Here is a 13929-nt window from a genome sequence, read left to right on the forward strand (position 1 = left end):
AGATCAAAGCCATTGTGGTCAGAATTTGACATTAGGTTTATACTAAAAAAACTACTACCGTGGTTATCTGAACATGTACAATGACTTTATCACGTGGTGTCATTTATGTACTGCAACTGTAAAAAATTGTCATGCGCTATTATTGTTACTTAAATATGAATGTGTCCAACATAAAAGTGCATATATTGCACGTACTTCATGTATGTAGCCTATAATACAATTATTCAAAACTAAAGGGCTGATTTATAATAATAAAAAAAATCATATTCAGCACGACTAAACTTCAACAAAAATCAACAATAATTTTTAATAAACAAAAAAAAAATATTTTCGTTACTTCTTATTTTCATTTCATTTACATTTAAGTACTACAATAAACTAATAAAACAATAGCTTTATAAAATACATTTATAAAAAAAACTATCTAGGCTACACATATTTTAGAAAGTGACAAAATGAATAAAACTAAGATTTAAAGAAAACATAAAATAAAACCCTAACTATAAAACTACATTGCATTGATATATAGTTTGTAGAAACAAATAAAACAGCTGTTAAGTATATTTCAAGCATCATAAATCGTCAGTACTTGATTATGAATTTCAGTCAAATTAGATCTCAAGTGACTGGATTTATTTAGACTAATTTCAGATTTTCCAATCAACATAATCAAGAAAACAAAATTGCATGAAACAAAATAAAATTTAGTCATTAAAAGGAACAATTAAACTGCAAATACATTTTTTTTTCAGAGAGCACCTAGACATTTTGGTGAAGCATTTAATGTAAACAATTACATTCCGAAAACTGAACTGTAAAAAGCACTTTGTTAGTTCACAACTTCAAATAAGCCACCAAACCCCACCGTATCCCATATTTATTACACAAATTCATGTATGGAAATGCGTCCTGTAAATTCTGTACAATGTTCAGAGGCAAACAACTCAAAAAGACGTCAAGAGTCCAGATCCAAAATATGAACTGAATTGTTTGACTTGTGCACAAGGCTTGTGTGTCTTAATACTAATATAAAATGACTTTGGCAAATAAAAGAAACACTATGAATTCGTTCTTGCGTTTCTAAAGTTCGATGATAATTTGAGGTCAGTCTTGTCCTCCCGTGAGCTTGTGGAACAGTTCTTCATCTAAAGTTTCATTTTGGCCTTTTGAGCGCGTTGAAAGGAAAATGTAGCCTCCGATATATTCATGAACCACTTTGCAGTCGCAGCTCTGGCAGGAGAACGCAATCGACACGCTCTGGTCAAACTCGATGGTCACCTGTAGAAGCGATACACACTCATAAATCATATTCACACCAGCCACACGGGTTACAAGGTTGTTTGAAGCGCTTTATTCACCTGTTTAATCTCCCAGTTGACGTTCCATTGTTTAATGTTGGCGAACCTCCAGGTGGTCACCGGCAAACGCGTTGACATGTCGATACGGATCAGCCTGTTGTAGGATATTCCCAGGAGCTCATCTTTCTTGCTTCCTCTGAATCTGTGGGACAAAGTGAAAAGGTTTGAATCATATTTCATGGTTGAAGAGCTTAAATACCATATTCAGACCTTGAATGATGTATCTGAGCAATACCAGGCACAAAAAGAGTCTGTTGTTCAGCAAAATTGCCTGACAAAATGACAAATTTATGTCTAATTAATCAACGTTTTTGAATTATTCCTTAACTATATATTTTGTAAAACTCATTTCATGGTTGGTCTCAAAAACCTTACTCAGGCTTAAATATCTGTTCTAGGCATAAAATCAATCTGTTGTTCAGTAAAATTACCTGACAATATAGTACTTGATGCCAAACTCCGGCAGGGACTGCCATGCTTGGATAAAACGCATTTTGGCCTCCATGAGAGAAAGCTGGGAAATATTGTGATGGGCCTCCAAGATTCGTGTGGTCAGCTGAAATGAGAAGAATAAATACGTTTTTTTTTTCCTTGCAGGAAAGCGATGCAAAACAGATCTCAGATATCCAGTGCTGTCATGTCATAATAAAAACAAGCAGCTCAAGCCATATCTTGTCTTTTCTGTATGTGTCGAGATTGTATTTTCACCTGTTTGGTCTTGTACTTCTTTGCACATCGTGGAGAAACGAAGCACTCGGCATTCATCTCCATGGACTCCACATCAGGCGCTGCCTGGCCAGGAGGAGGTGCTAGACTCTTCATCTGCAGGAAAGACTGGATGTTCTTCACCTCGGTGCGGTACGAGCTGTAGGCCATCGTCTTTCCTTTGGAGGCCAAAACACAGGCAGCTTTCCACTTGGCATACTGCGTTTCCTGTTTTCAGGAGACGTTTATTTTAAGCAAAAGAATCAAATAAATGCATACGCCTCAATAAGAACATTCATGAAGCTGCTGGTTATAATTTAACCCTGTAAAGCTCAAAGTTCATTAAAGCTTTAGACAAACATAAAAAAAAAAAAGTGTCATATATGTTTTATGTTCTTTATCATATGTAATATTAGGCTTAGAAAAAAAAAAATCAAACTCAGATTTATTTAGAGGTCCAATCTGAGCAAAAATATGCAATATGGTTCAGCATATTTTTATATCAGCATAGCTTGCATAAAATGCATATAAAAATCAGTAACTCTATATCTCCCATTAATATGTCTTAATATTACATTTAAAAGCTAGTTTTATTATCAAAACTCTTCAGTTTTAATTGTGGGGTGCAAAACATATAATGCAATGCAATAACAATGATGACTGACAAATAAACCTGACAAATCATATTTGAGACTCATATTTTACCATTATTTTCTAAAAAAGGCTGTATGGATAATCAAGTAACCTAAGTTTCTTTATTCATCTTGAAATATTTCTAACAATATAACAGTTTATCTTACATTTAAGATGAAAGATTTCTCAGCAAAAGCACACGTGTACCACAATCTGCATAAAAACAAATATAACACTCACATTGTCGCAGCGAATATAAACCTCGTTCATTCCATCAGCCGCTGGCAATAACAGCTTGAGGCCAAACTTCTTCTCAGTCACGTTGACATCAGGAATGACCTCACATCCTGTCCAATTAATGATGTATTATCACCGATGCATAAAATGTATGTGAAATGAATCTTTTCCCTGATTGGCCGCTCACCTCGTAGATGGAGTTGCTCAATGGGTTCTTTATTCGCAGACTCTTTGTTTTTGTAGTAAGAAATGGTGGTGTCCCTAAAAACAAACCAGTACTCCTTATACGGCTTTAATGTCAATCGCTTGGGCCTGTAAAGCAAAGAAATGAACAGCCAATTAAACAATGCACTGTATAGTTTGTCTTACTGCAGACTAGACACAAATGTGACCCAGGACCACAAAACCAGTCTTAAGTCGCTGGGGTATATTTGTAGCAATAGCCAAAAATACACTGTATGGGTCAAAATTATAGATTTTTCGTAATGACAAAAATCATTAGGATATTAAGTAAAGATCATGTTCCATGAAGATATTTTGCAAATGTCTTACCATAAATGTATCAAAACTTCATTTTTGATTAGTAATATGCATTGCTAAGAACTTCATTTGGACAACTTTAAAGGTGATTTTCTCAATATTTAGATTTTTTTGCACCCTCAGATTCCAGATTTTCAAATAGCTGTATCTCGGCCAAATATTGTCCTATCCTAACAAACCATACATCAATGGAAAGCTTATTTATTCAATTTTGACTGTTCAATTAAGACTGGTTTTGTGGTCCAGGGTCACAAATGTCCCTAAACACGACTGACAAATAGGCTGCAAAAAGTACTGTTTTGTAAATGGAACTATAGTTTATTTTTCAACAGATTATTCATTAATAATTTGCATCATTTTAAAATAAAAAATCTGTAGCAATTTAAAAATGTACTTTTCTTGACCAATTTGAATAATCTTAAACTCACCTAAACAATTTAAGAGTATCTTCCAGCTTTGGAATGTCAGTGATATCTTCCTGAAAAAGTTCAAGAAAAAGTTAATACTTATAAACTACCATTCAAAAGTTTGGGGTCAGCAAGATTTTTAAATATTTTTGAGAGAAGAGTCTTATAAGGCTTCACTTATTTGATCAAAAATACATTACAAACAGTAATTTTGTGAAATATTATTACAACGTTATAACTGTTTTCTATTTAAAACTTTCATTTATTTCTGTGATGCAAAGAATTTTCTGCATTATTACTCCAGTCTCCAGTTAGAGTCTAAACTAGCTAAAATTTCAATTCGTAATTAGCACTATTCTCACAATTATCGCTCTAAAACATCTCTCAAACAGCTGACTTGTCCCAAAAACGGGCAGGATATTAATTTAATGTAAGTACCATTGCAAAGCCAACATCTTTATGAAAAAAAATATAATCATAATATCATAAAATCACTGATACCAGGATCTTATCAGCATTCCGTCCTTCCAGCGTGAATTCTAAGTTTGAGAGCGCAGCCTCGACTTCATCAATCTCTGGTTCGTTGGAATTGGTCAGTGGCTCCGTTGATAAGGTCAATTTACAGATGTGATACTAGAAAAGTATTTTACATTTGAAACGCCAATTTAGTTGCATAACAATAAAACAGCACCCATAACTCATTTGGTGATTAAGACACTGACAAATTACACATTTTACCTTTCAATTTTAATACATGGTGAATTATTTTAAGTGGAGCATTAACGTTCATTAAATAACTAATCAAGAAGATAAACTTTATCAAAAGCTAACCTCACCCATTGTGGTTTTCAATGCAGTTACATTAACACCGCTTGAGGCAGGAGTTTGAATGAATGATTGAAAGAGCAAATAATGTGGAAAACAGCCCTAAAATATTTGTGCAATGCATAATTCTATCATCTGAGAGGCAGTTTGTGAAATACTCGATCTGCTCTCTCATGCATGTTTTTTTCTGTTACAGATCTACAGACACACGCTCACATGAAGTCCTCACTTGGTTTGGTTTGGATTATTAGCACCATGTTCACCTATACATTATCTCCTTGTGTAATTGAATGCTATCTTGTGTTAGCTGTGGAATGTCACGTCCTTTGTCCTCAAAGTAATTTATCTCATAGCTTCAGGTGAGATAGAACGGCACTAAAGAATTGACCAGAATTCAACACCATCTAAATGCAACTAAATACTACGGCACATTAAAGCATACCTGTCAGATGAGCTAATCAGGGTTACGGTTAACTAAAAATGAAACCAAGAATGCATCTATAAAATAAAGAAAATATATTTTTTTATATTTTATTTCAGCAAACTGCCAAGGCAACATTTCTCATTTTCATCTAGTTAACTGATGTACTAACGTGAGTAAAACTAAAACTGAGGGGGGAAAAGTATACAGAAAACAACCAAACTATTAGTAAAATCAAAATAGAAAATATTGTAAAAAGCAGTTCAAATTATTAATAAAATAACACTGGAGCCAATGACTAACCTTTCCTGTTTTCTGGAGCTCTAAATTAAACTAATGAACATAAAAGCATGGAATAAGATCAGTTTATGTTGTGAACTGGCATCCTGTACCTGCAGGGATGCAAACATGAGCATCTCTTCTTCAGTGCAGTCGATCTCCTCCAGCAGTATCGCCCATCTGGCCTGTTCATACAACTGTGTGATCCTCACAGCATCATACTATAAGAAGAAAAAAGCTATTTAATTCTAATTTCGGCATATCACATCTTATATTGTCGTCTACAAACATATAATGTGGTATGTAGGAATAGTTGATTTCTCACCTTTGGGTTGAGGTCAAAGAAGCAGTGGTACTTGAATCGCAGCAGGAGTCTGTCGTTTTCCTGAATTCCTTGCTCCATCAGCGAGCGAGAGGAATCCAGCCACCTGCAGAGCAACATCTCAGTTAAAATATACAAACGCAGTGACCGAAACGCAACTGTTTTCTGCAAAACCAGAAATACACATATTCTATAAGCCATCAAATGCTATGCTACAGTGATTTACCATAATAAATGGATGTTCTGGGGAATGAGGTGAAATATGGCTTGTATAAAACAGCAGAAATAGCACTACTCTAAAACACTTCTTTAATAAATTAAATATTGTATATACTCTCAAAAAGGTACAAAGCTGTCACTGGGGCCCTAAGGTACAAAAGTTAAAGGTTACAGCTTTGTAACTTATATACCCCTAAAAGGTACATTTTAGAACCTTAAAAGTACATATTAGTTACCATTTAAAAGGACACCGCCCCAGTGACTGTTTTTTACCTTTTCCTCAGAGTGCATTTAAAAATAGTAACATAGTCTGTTAGCTTAACTATGTCAACAATGTAACAATCAGAGGTGTAACAATACAAATGGCACTACTGGCCACAGGTGTGTGGCTATTGCTACAACTTTAAATGGTTTCGAATGAATGTCCAATCAGATTTTAGAAACAACTCAGTGTTATAAACTTAAATATGAATATAAGGTCTATTAAAACGATCATACACTACAATTCAAAAGGTGAAATAAATTAATGCTTTAATTCACCAAAAGATGCATGAAATGCAAGTGTCATTTTTTAATGTTACAAAATATTTCTATTTACATTTAGCTGACGCTTTTATCCAAAGCGACTTACAATTGCTATATATGTCAGAGGTCGCACGCCTCTGGAGCAACTAGGGGTTAAGTGTCTTGCTCAGGAACACATTGGTGTCACACAGTGGATTCGAACCCGGGTCTCTCACACCAAAGGCATGTGTCTTATCCACTGCGCCATCACCACCACATATTTCAAATAAATGCTGTTTTTGTTATCTTTCTATTCATCAAAGAATGTTTCTTGAGCAGCAAATCAGTATATTAGTATGATTTCTGAAGGATCATGTGACATTGAAGACTGGAGTAATGATGCTGAAAAATCACAGGAATAAAATACATTTTAAAATATATTTGAATATAAAACCGTTATTTTAAATTGTAATAATATTTCACATTTTTACAGTTTTTACTGTATTTTTATGGTCAAATAAATGCAGCTTTGGTGAGTTTAAGAGACTTCTTTCGAAAAACTCTAGCCAACCCCAAACGTTTGAATGCTAGTCTAAATTTGTCTGTCCTTTCTTACCCAGCATTAATTGCTGCTTTATCCTCCATAGTAAGAGGCTTGAAGAGTTTGGCCAGTTCCTCCAGTGGAAGGTTGGGTTGGCAGGCCGACAGAGGATTCTCGCCGAACCACAGACTGGTGGAAGATGCAGGCGACCCGCTGTCCGGGTCGTAAGTCGGAGTCATAGTTTTACTGTACAGACCCAGGGCTCCTGTACAAGCATGAATGCAAACTTGTAAATTCGTGTTTAAGACTTACATGTTTATCCAAACACAGTTGAGGTTTATTATACAACAAAAAAAATTATTATATTAAGTGTTTAAGACATGTACAAAACATGTAATATTAAATAAAGTGTTATTAAATAAACATGTACAAAACGTCAAATTCATTCATAATTTTAACATTTTAATTTATATTAATAAATATAAAAATAAAAAAATAATGCATGGTAAATACTGCAAGTGTATATTTATTTGAATATGTATGTGCATGTATGTATATATTATACACACACACACACACACAGTATATATATATATATATATATATATTAATGCTGTCAAACGATTAATCACGATTAATCGCATACAAAATAAAAGTATTTATTATGTGTATATATATAAATACACACACACGCAGTATATATTTACATGTTTAGATTTATATTCATATCATTTATATTATAAATAAATATATTTAATATATAAACATAACATATTTTTCTGAAATATATACATGCATGTGTGTGTATTTATATATACATAATAAATATACATAGAACACTGTTTGACAGCATTAATATATATATATATATATATATATATATATAGTTTTATTGGTTAATGAAGTGTTTCATTGCAGTTTTTCATTGTAAAAAAAAAAACTCTTCAAAAACAGCAATACCTCCTGCCATGTCCATGTTTAATATCTCATCAAAGGCTGATTCTGGGCCCTTGTCTTTTTTCTTTTTCTTCTTTTGATCATCTGATAGTTTCAGAAAAGAAAGTTCTTCTGATCGTCTGATGTCTGTGAACAAAGAAAAAAAAATTTCACATGTAAAAAATGAATTAAAAAATGAATTACTTGTCATTGTAAAAATTCACAAAAACAATATTCAGCAATCCATAAATATTAAAACACAGACACAGACACACACACATTAAGTATTAAATTAATATATGATATTACGTATAAAAGTTTGAATTAAAAAAATGATAAATGTTGTATCTAAATTGCACAAAATGACAAAAATGACAAGTCTGTATTACATTTACACATTTTATAAAATATTAATATTATTTTCTTGTTAGCATTTTGTTTCATATGCTACAAAAATATTATATTAATAAAAATGTATAATATAATACATATTTTCCTTACTGAGTGCTTTGCAGATCTCAGCCACGGCTTTGAAGACCACACAAGAGAAGCTAACGGGGAGCCGGACGGTCTTCATGTTGGGCAGCTGGATGCAGAGGGGTTTGTGTTGTGGAGTGTAGCGCAGGTCAGCGTCCGCCTGGACTCCATACTTATCCAGAGTCCAGTGAGTCTTCAGCAGCCAGCAGCTCCTCTTCTCCCACCAGATGGCATGATCGGACCAGTCCTGAGGAGCCTCTGACACACAGACAACCACATACTGTGAGAACGTGAGTCTGAGACAGTAAACAAATATTGTATAGAGCTCCAAAAGTACAAAAAAAACTAAAACTGAAAATATATATACAAAAGCTTTTCCAAATATTATAAAATAACACTCAAAAAAAAAAACACTGTTCACTGCACTTTGCCCATTGCAGTGTAGGACTTTGCGCCACCGCTTTATAGATGAAGTTTATTATTATATTAAGGAGGTGAACAGGAACGTATTCATGTGGAGTGGTTTAATGTGTCTTTAAACTACAACCATGACGTTGCACCTGAATAAATCGGTTCAAACCAGTCGTCCCAGAGTAATACAAACATGTCTGATGACATCACAATTCCATATAAACCTTGATGATTCCTCTTTTACTCACATTTCCTTCATCCTTCCACAGTGATCATCATCTGACTCACTCCTGTAATTACCTACTAAAGAAATCCTGGACTGTCTGTACTGTAATACACCTATTAAGTTGATTATAAACACATTGTTCAACCAAATTAATGAATGGCCACTGCCAATAAAAGACCTTAATGGCAAACCATAATATTTAGCAACTGGGTCATCTGATGAGTCTGTAGAGGACAGCAGGATGTTTTGCTAGCATCTCTCTTTGGCTGACACAGTCACACAGTGAACTTCAGGCCCTGCGCCTGCAAACAACACCTGAGTCAAAGAACAATAGCTCTGAGCACGAGGCTATACAAAGATACGCAACGCCTATCTTTCAACCAGTGTTCACACTCTAGAACTGCACTGGGATTTTAGCTTTGACTCAGCAAACTAAAATATGTTCAAAGAATGTTATTTGAATAAAAAATATGTCTCTAAACTTTCAGAATATTTCATTTTTTTAAATGTTTTCTTGGTCATAAAATAAAGGGTACATTTCATATACCGGAACTAGTTTTTGTTCTCTGAAAAATCATTCCATGAACAATATATAAATATTGTATTTGTGCTAACATTTTAAGGACATTATCAAAGACCAGATAACTAACAAATGTGCTATTAACATTACTGAATAAAAGTTTGTTCATAACTTGGAGAGAACCTTGCCAGAACGTTTCCTGTAATTTGGGTAGATTTTGTTGTTGTTGTTTTAAAAATAAGTAACACTTAATTGTTGAACTAAATGTGAATTTTTGAAGTAGAAAAACTTTTTTCTTGTAAAACGTACTCCAATAATCTTTGTTTTATTTAAAACTTTGAGAAATCTTTTTTTACAGTGTATGACAAAATTAAAAGTTAAAAGAAATGCCTTCATTAGTTGAGAAAAATGTATTGTACATATCAAGGTATAACAAAACAATAAAAATATTTTTTTTTGTCACAAAAATAAAACTGCTCTGACATGTGACTAACTTACAATTTAGCAAATTCCACTTCCTGTCATTCCCATTCACAATTCAACATCCCTTGTGTCAATTCAATTTCCCACTCATGACATGAAAGGTAGCTGATCTTTATATTCACAAATTGTACTGGTTCTTCAACACAGAACTCTGTAAATTACTCACTGATCTTTTCCACGAGTTTGAGCATGAGACCCCCGACGTGAAGATCCCCCTTGACCCGCAGTTTAAACTTCATGCCCTCATCTCCCTCACGCTGGTCCACCTGGATGCTGAGCTCCCAGGAGTTGTGTCCGTACTCAGCAGCAGTGGCCATGTTCCTGCCTGAAATCAAATCACAGACAAACACAAACAGTTATTTTAGTTGCATAAAGTCACTATGATGATAATACTGTATCCTAAGAACCAACTAGTGGTTATTCAAGGTGTAAATAAATCTTCAGATATCTATGTTTTTACATAACTGACTTGAAAAAGTTATGTGCAGTCTTAATGAAAAAAAAATCAGACGATTTACTTGTAAGACTAGTCTAAGCATTTTATACAACAGTCCCAGGCTGCACTTGCATCATACAGTTTTACTACAAGTTCTTTACTTCATACTTGGAAAACCTGCGGCAAATGTATAAAATTTGCCTAATTCTGTGGGAAACCCATGAATTTGGCAACACTGTGAGCAGGTACGAAATTCCACGGAAAAAATACCTTTCACGGATACCTTTACGGCAGAAACAAATGCACGTGTGCAGCTGCTGTAGGGGACTCCAAAGTCACAAAAACAGTGTTCTGCTATCTTTTTTGCTAGCACTTTGTTGAATGGCTTCTGTGTTTTGGAATATGAGCGCCTGCGGCTTTGATTGTGCTTTTTTTTTTTACCTCTGGTCACTGCACACACTTGATGACAGAAGTAGATTTTTTGTATAAACTATTCCTTTAAAGTCTCTAATGACAACATCTCCTTAAAGAAGAGGGAGTGACAGACAGAGAACTAAAGGTAGGCCTACAGGGTGGAGGAGGGATGTGATTACAGAACAAGGGAGACTTCAGCTTAAAATTCCTGGCAAGCAGAGACAAGACCAGAGGCAGAAAGAGCAGAAACAACAGAGCGACTAACACAGACCCATCACCCAGCTGTCTGCTGGCTTGTACATCAATAAACAACAAAGCCCAGGTCTTACACACAAAAACAGTCAAGTTCTGCAGAGTAAACTAAAGAGGGTCTAAAACGAGTCTTTTAATGTGACTTAAGATGGGAAAGTATGAGTGTTTTTTTTTTTTTTAAAGATCCATAATATTATTATTTAAAAATCAGGTCTGTTCACGTTCAGTAAGAAGTGCGGGGGAGGGCTGGATGTTTGACTAGATTAGAGATAACACACAAGCTCTGAACTAACAAGACAAACTATTTATGCAGCCCGAGGCTAACCTGGTACGTGAATAGGTTAACATGTCCGCATGTGTAGAAAAAAGAAATTACACCTCCCTAGCTTAACAGCCAGATTTGAACAAGAAGGGATTTCTTAAGATAAATTCATCAGCTCATGATTGCATTTGAAAATCATATGCAAAACACAAATGAGAACTAAAAAAGAGCCTTTTTCTTATATGCATTATACTTAAGAGGCCCAAGAAAATAACCTTGGACAAACAAACAAAAAAAAAAAATGATTTGAACTATACTATAACATCAAGATATTTTCAATCAAATAAAGCCATATATAAAAGAGAATAGGCTATTGTTGCAAACTTGCAATTTTTTTTTTGTAGTCTTCAATATCTCTACTACAATGATAATACAACAACAACAACAACAACAAACCTTATTTATCTCAGAAAAGGCCTAAATGTCTTAATTTTGCCAAGAGTACAGAATATAGGCCTATTGAAATCTATATAATCCGATGTTTTTCCTGATATGCAACATTTCTTTAATAGGTATCTACTTAAACATCTTATTTTAATCAAGTTCGTCCAATAAAAAATGCGTAAGGGCAAACGAAACAGCAAACAGGTTATAATAATTGAAGTTAAATAAAACTATACGCTGAATTATTCCACTTACCTGAATGGGTTCCCGAAGATTTTCCCTTTGGAAAGTGAAACACCTCTCCTGTCCAGGTGTGCGCGCTGGAGGAAGCCCCGCCCAGAATCCTACTACAGCGAAGGCTGGGCTCATGACTAATTAATTAGGTAACGTAGCAGCGCTTACAAACTCTCCAATGACGAAGGCGTATGTTAATTTCAACCCTCACGGCTTGTTCCTTTAATTCTGGGTCATAAAGATTAAGGACACAGTCTTCACCATAGTACCATACAGGAAGAGCACGTAAAGGAAGTGACTAAATAAACGCACATACCTGAACATTAACTAAGTTGTAATTGTTGCTCAAGCTATAATGACCACATAATGACTAACTTGTGGGTCGTGTTGTGACACCAGTTCTTTAAACCGGATTATAGCAGTAAAGACTAGCATAAGGTTATGAAATGGTTTAATACACAGTTTAGCACAAAGCCACATGTTATTTAAATCAAAAAGCCTAAATCTATATTATAAAACATCGAGATGATAACAGCCAGTTTGGCCCAAATATTAAATATATATTAAATATAACTAAGACTGTTGTGATGGTAGATATTTATTGGTGATGTTCAAGTTTATGATCAATAAACTGAATTTAAATGAATAATTTTCAATTATTTGAACAAATGTATATTTATTTAATCTGTCCAGCAGAGGTCAGACTTAGTACTGGAAATAATAAAAGCATTATTATACTCATACCTTTTGTTGTTTTAAAATTTTGAATTGCTTTTAGCTTATTTATTTTCATTTAAATTTAGTATTGAAATGTTGTATGCATTTGTCAATTTTATTTAATTTCTTTATTTTCTTAAATGTGTGTATATAGTATTTACAGAGTTTTAGTTACTTTTTCGCTTTGGATAAAAGCGTCTGCTAAATGACTAAAAGTAAATAAAACACCTTAAGATTACAATAAAAATTTAATTGAACCACTAAACAGAATTGCATATGCATTCTTTGAAGTACCTTTGGAGTAGCATTCACATAACACGGTATGGGAATATGGGAATCATGCAATGGCCTACTCATTGATGAGAGAGAGGGATAGGCTACATGACACACTTTATGTCACGAAGTGGGAGGAAACTATTAGTTTATAAGGCTGTTAAGAACATTTCCATATTAATGCATACTTATACTTTGTTCCTAAGCAATTACAACGTCTCCATGACATTTTAATCAATACAAAAATGCACTAAAATGTTTCTATGCTGCGTTTCTGCTGTACAGCTGTTGATCTTAGCCACAATTTCAGCTGAAGACTCACATAGTTTCTGTCTCCCCATGGACGTTATTTTATGGTTTGGTAAACCTAACACGGAATGTGGACTTGACCAAAATATCAAGTGTCAAGGCTCAGGCTAAAGACCCTAAATATGCACCGTTAAAGCAGACTCCCGTGGGAGAAGTGTCCTCTTACATTTATGCTAATTCAAACCATGTCCAATGCTTATGATCTATTGTTTTCTCTTTGAAAACGTTGAGAACACCAGAGGGAATTTATGAATTCATCATAAAGAATAGGACAGGTGACCCTTTCTCTGAACTTGAGCAATTATATTATAGCAGTCAAATAGAGAGTCTATTGTGTGGATGATTAGATCCTTCCAGTGTTAAAACTCAGGTCGGGTCCGATTGTGATCTAAAACCTAAATCCGGTGGGATCAAGCTACGCTCACGGTGCGCTCTTTCCCTAAGTGGATCAGTCCATTAACAAAAAAGAAAAGAAAACATTGTTGTTTGCATCCTCCGTATGACCTCATTTGACCTCTCCGCTCCAGCATTCCTGCCATAGTTT

At 34.3% G+C, this 13929-nt stretch overlaps 1 protein-coding gene across 1 annotated transcript; it reads right to left on the reverse strand.

Annotated features, from left to right (window-relative positions):
• Window positions 1–295: 295 nt before the first annotated feature.
• Window positions 296–12192, reverse strand: LOC306880054 (fermitin family homolog 1-like). Its single transcript, XM_079433331.1, has 15 exons — window positions 12108–12192; window positions 10211–10369; window positions 8429–8662; window positions 7952–8074; window positions 7067–7256; window positions 5731–5833; window positions 5519–5626; window positions 4382–4513; window positions 3902–3951; window positions 3121–3245; window positions 2937–3043; window positions 2067–2291; window positions 1790–1914; window positions 1359–1500; window positions 296–1278 (listed from the first exon to the last, which is right to left on the reverse strand). The coding sequence occupies exons 2-15, from the start codon at window positions 10359–10361 to the stop codon at window positions 1105–1107; spliced, it is 1989 nt and encodes a 662-aa protein (XP_079289457.1). The 5' UTR covers window positions 10362–10369; window positions 12108–12192; the 3' UTR covers window positions 296–1104.
• Between the last annotated feature and the right edge of the window lie 1737 nt (window positions 12193–13929).

The sequence above is a fragment of the Barbus barbus genome (genome assembly GCF_936440315.1).
Source record: "Barbus barbus genome assembly, chromosome: 14".
In the NCBI taxonomy this organism is placed as follows: Eukaryota; Metazoa; Chordata; class Actinopteri; order Cypriniformes; family Cyprinidae; genus Barbus; species Barbus barbus.

Coding starts and splice junctions, on each gene's coding strand:
- LOC306880054 (XM_079433331.1), bottom strand. CDS start 10,361: ATGGCCACTGCTGCTGAGTACGGACACAACTCCTGGGAGCTCAGCATC. Junction 5,834..7,066: donor AAAGCAGCAATTAATGCTGG/GTAAGAAAGGAC, acceptor GTTGCTCTGCAG/GTGGCTGGATTCCTCTCGCT. Junction 3,952..4,381: donor GGAATGCTGATAAGATCCTG/GTATCAGTGATT, acceptor GAACTTTTTCAG/GAAGATATCACTGACATTCC.